The sequence below is a fragment of the Alexandromys fortis genome, unplaced genomic scaffold (genome assembly GCF_014885135.2).
Source record: "Alexandromys fortis isolate MF-2015 unplaced genomic scaffold, M_Fortis_MF-2015_v1.1 scaffold_98, whole genome shotgun sequence".
Classification (NCBI taxonomy): domain Eukaryota; kingdom Metazoa; phylum Chordata; class Mammalia; order Rodentia; family Cricetidae; genus Alexandromys; species Alexandromys fortis.
The window spans coordinates 3,670,034-3,672,627 of NW_026068002.1; the positions used below are offsets into that span (position 1 = coordinate 3,670,034).

The 2,594-nt window shown below is 45.3% G+C and overlaps 1 protein-coding gene across 1 annotated transcript; it reads left to right on the forward strand.

Moving 5' to 3' along the window:
* Nucleotides 1-1,532: 1,532 nt before the first annotated feature.
* Nucleotides 1,533-2,181, forward strand: LOC126512954 (non-histone chromosomal protein HMG-17-like). The gene has a single exon (XM_050161019.1). It carries the CDS (start codon nt 1,533-1,535, stop codon nt 1,803-1,805), a length of 273 nt encoding a protein of 90 aa, XP_050016976.1. The 3' UTR covers nt 1,806-2,181.
* Nucleotides 2,182-2,594: the final 413 nt, after the last annotated feature.

Sequence of the window (2,594 nt, forward strand, 5' to 3'; positions counted from 1 at the left end):
GGTCTTCTGGAACAACAGCCAGTGCTCTTAACCACTGAGCCATCTCTCTGGTCCCAGTATAAGAGTCCTTATATAACAAGTTCCCATTAACCTGTTGTCAATATCTGGTGTTCTTTATACCATGGTTTCTGGGGGAGGCTGGAGAATTACTTGCTTCTTCGCGGGTCTGATCGTACCTGTCAATTCCATTTTCCATTGGGAGTGAACGCTAATCATGAGGTTGACTGGATGAAGAACTGAAGGGGGAGAATCTGTCCCCCAAACACTGACCTCCAAGTGCATGACCTTCAAGGAGGTGTTTCTCACCAGCTCAGCAGATCTACCAGAAGACCCATGTGCTCCTCACTCTATCAGGTTACCGCCCGTCTGCTTGTCTGTGAGAATTAGGATTGCAACTATAACAGAATTAAAATAAAGCCCCAAGGTCAGCGGTGGACATCAAAAAGGACTGATGTAGGCAGCAGGGTCGAAAGACAGGTGCAAGCCTGCCAGGCTAGGAGATTTTTCTCTCAATAAGTGGACCATGTTAAAATAGCATCTCTTCCCCCCCGCCCTTCCACTCCCGATAACACATCAGCATCTCTTCACATTCGACTGTCATATTTTCTGCAACAGCTGTCACTGGATTGATGACATAAGCATCCTTTCTGGTTTTCGTTTGGAGACAAGTTCTGTCCTCTGGACAGTTTCAAGCATGGAAATGTATTTTGGGCTACCATTTTCTTCTTGGCGGCACCAAGAATAAAATCTGAAGGAAACCAGAGTTTCTGTCAAGAGGCTCTGAGGAACACTGCTTGTTGGCAGTGTCTCGAAAATCTCTTAACCCAGATCTTGACAAGGTGAATATTCATGACTGTGACCTGGAAGGCTGCAAACCAGAGGAGAAGAAAGAAGCCTTGTCACAGGAGAACTTGCAGAAAACTAGGTCAGCATAAGGGCTGCTGGAGGAATCAGCTACCTCAACAACAAACACCCGAACATCCCAAGGTCACATGCTAGAGGACCTCAAAAGTTCCCAACTTGCCTACTGCCTCTATTTCTGCGATCAGTTTGATAATATAGTGGCTTTTATGTCTCAGCTCACCTGGTCCATCAACACTACCTCCCTTTGGCACAGTGGTCCTCAACCCTCCTAGTGCTGTGACCCTTATGTTGTGATGGCCCCCAACCATAAAATTATTTTGGGTGCTATTCATAATGTAATTTTGCTACCGTTATGAGCTATAATGTAAATATCTGATATGTCACCTCTATGGGGTCATGACCCACAGGGTGAGAACCACTGCTTTGGCAGGTAAGTTACACTTTTTTTAAAAAATTTTCTTTCTTTCTTTCCTTCCTTCCTTCCTTCCTTCCTTCCTTCCTTCCTTCCTTCCTTCCTTCTTTCTTTCTTTCTTTCTTTCTTTCTTTCTTTCTTTCTTTCTTTCTGACAGTGTTACAGGAAAGAATGGAATCGGCCTCTGGGTGGAGACCTTCTATGTTCTCTTCCCTTAAGAGTTAATCCAGACCGCTGCAGCCCCACGTTCAGCGCCATGCCCAAAAGAAAGGCTGAAGGGGATACTAAAGGAGATAAAGCCAAGGTGAAGGACGAGCCACAGAGAAGATTGGCAAGGTTGTCTGCTAAACCTGCTCCTCCAAAGCCAGAGCCCAAGCCTAAAAAAGCCCCCGCAAAGAAGGGAGAGAAGGTACCCAAGGGGAAGAAGGGGAAGGCCGATGCTGGTAAGGATGCCAATAATCCTGCAGAGAATGGAGACGCCAACACAGACCAGGCACAAAAAGCTGAAGGTGCTGGAGACGCCAAGTGAAATGTGTGCGTTTTTGATAACTGTGTACTTCTGGTGACTGTACAGTTTGAAATACTATTTTTTATCAAGTTTTATAAAAATGCAGAATTTTGTTTTACTTTTTTTTTTTTAAGCTATGTTGTTAGCACACAGAACACTTCATTGTTTTGGGTGGGGAGGAACATGTGTCCCTAGCACTGTCTCCCAAGCTGGATGAATGATGGTTCATGATGGAAAACATCTTTCCCTGATAATTTTGAAGACTCCTCTTGGCTCCCAGGAGAGACCCCCTGGGGACATGTTGACATGTGTGGCCACCATGGCACAATATGCCTTGTGTGGGAAAACTCAGTTCATTTTTATATCCTCCTCCCCTGTACCATCAACATAGACTTAACTCCCTTAAGACCAGAGACCTGTTGGAACCTGATCCCCAAAATTGGTTTTGCCAGTCTGTTGGGCAATCCGGACTTTGCAGTGATACCATTGAGTGTCCTCAAAAGCGCAGCGGTTCCTTTTATAGAAGATTGTGGATCTGCACATTGATAATTCTGCCATTTTCATTTCATTTCCTGAAAGTCAGGGTCGGCTTGTGAAGAGTTGTGAAACAACATCCTCGATGTGAAATGTCAGCCCTCACTCTAAACTCCTCCCCTTTTGCAGAGCATCCAATGGAGACTCACCGGGTTTTATGTCAGCCCTCACTCTAAACTCCTCCCCCTTTCAGAGCATCCAGTGGAGACTCACCGGGTTTTATAGTGGCTTTCTGATTTTGGTAGTCGATACAAGAAGGGAGTTTGGAAGTTCTTG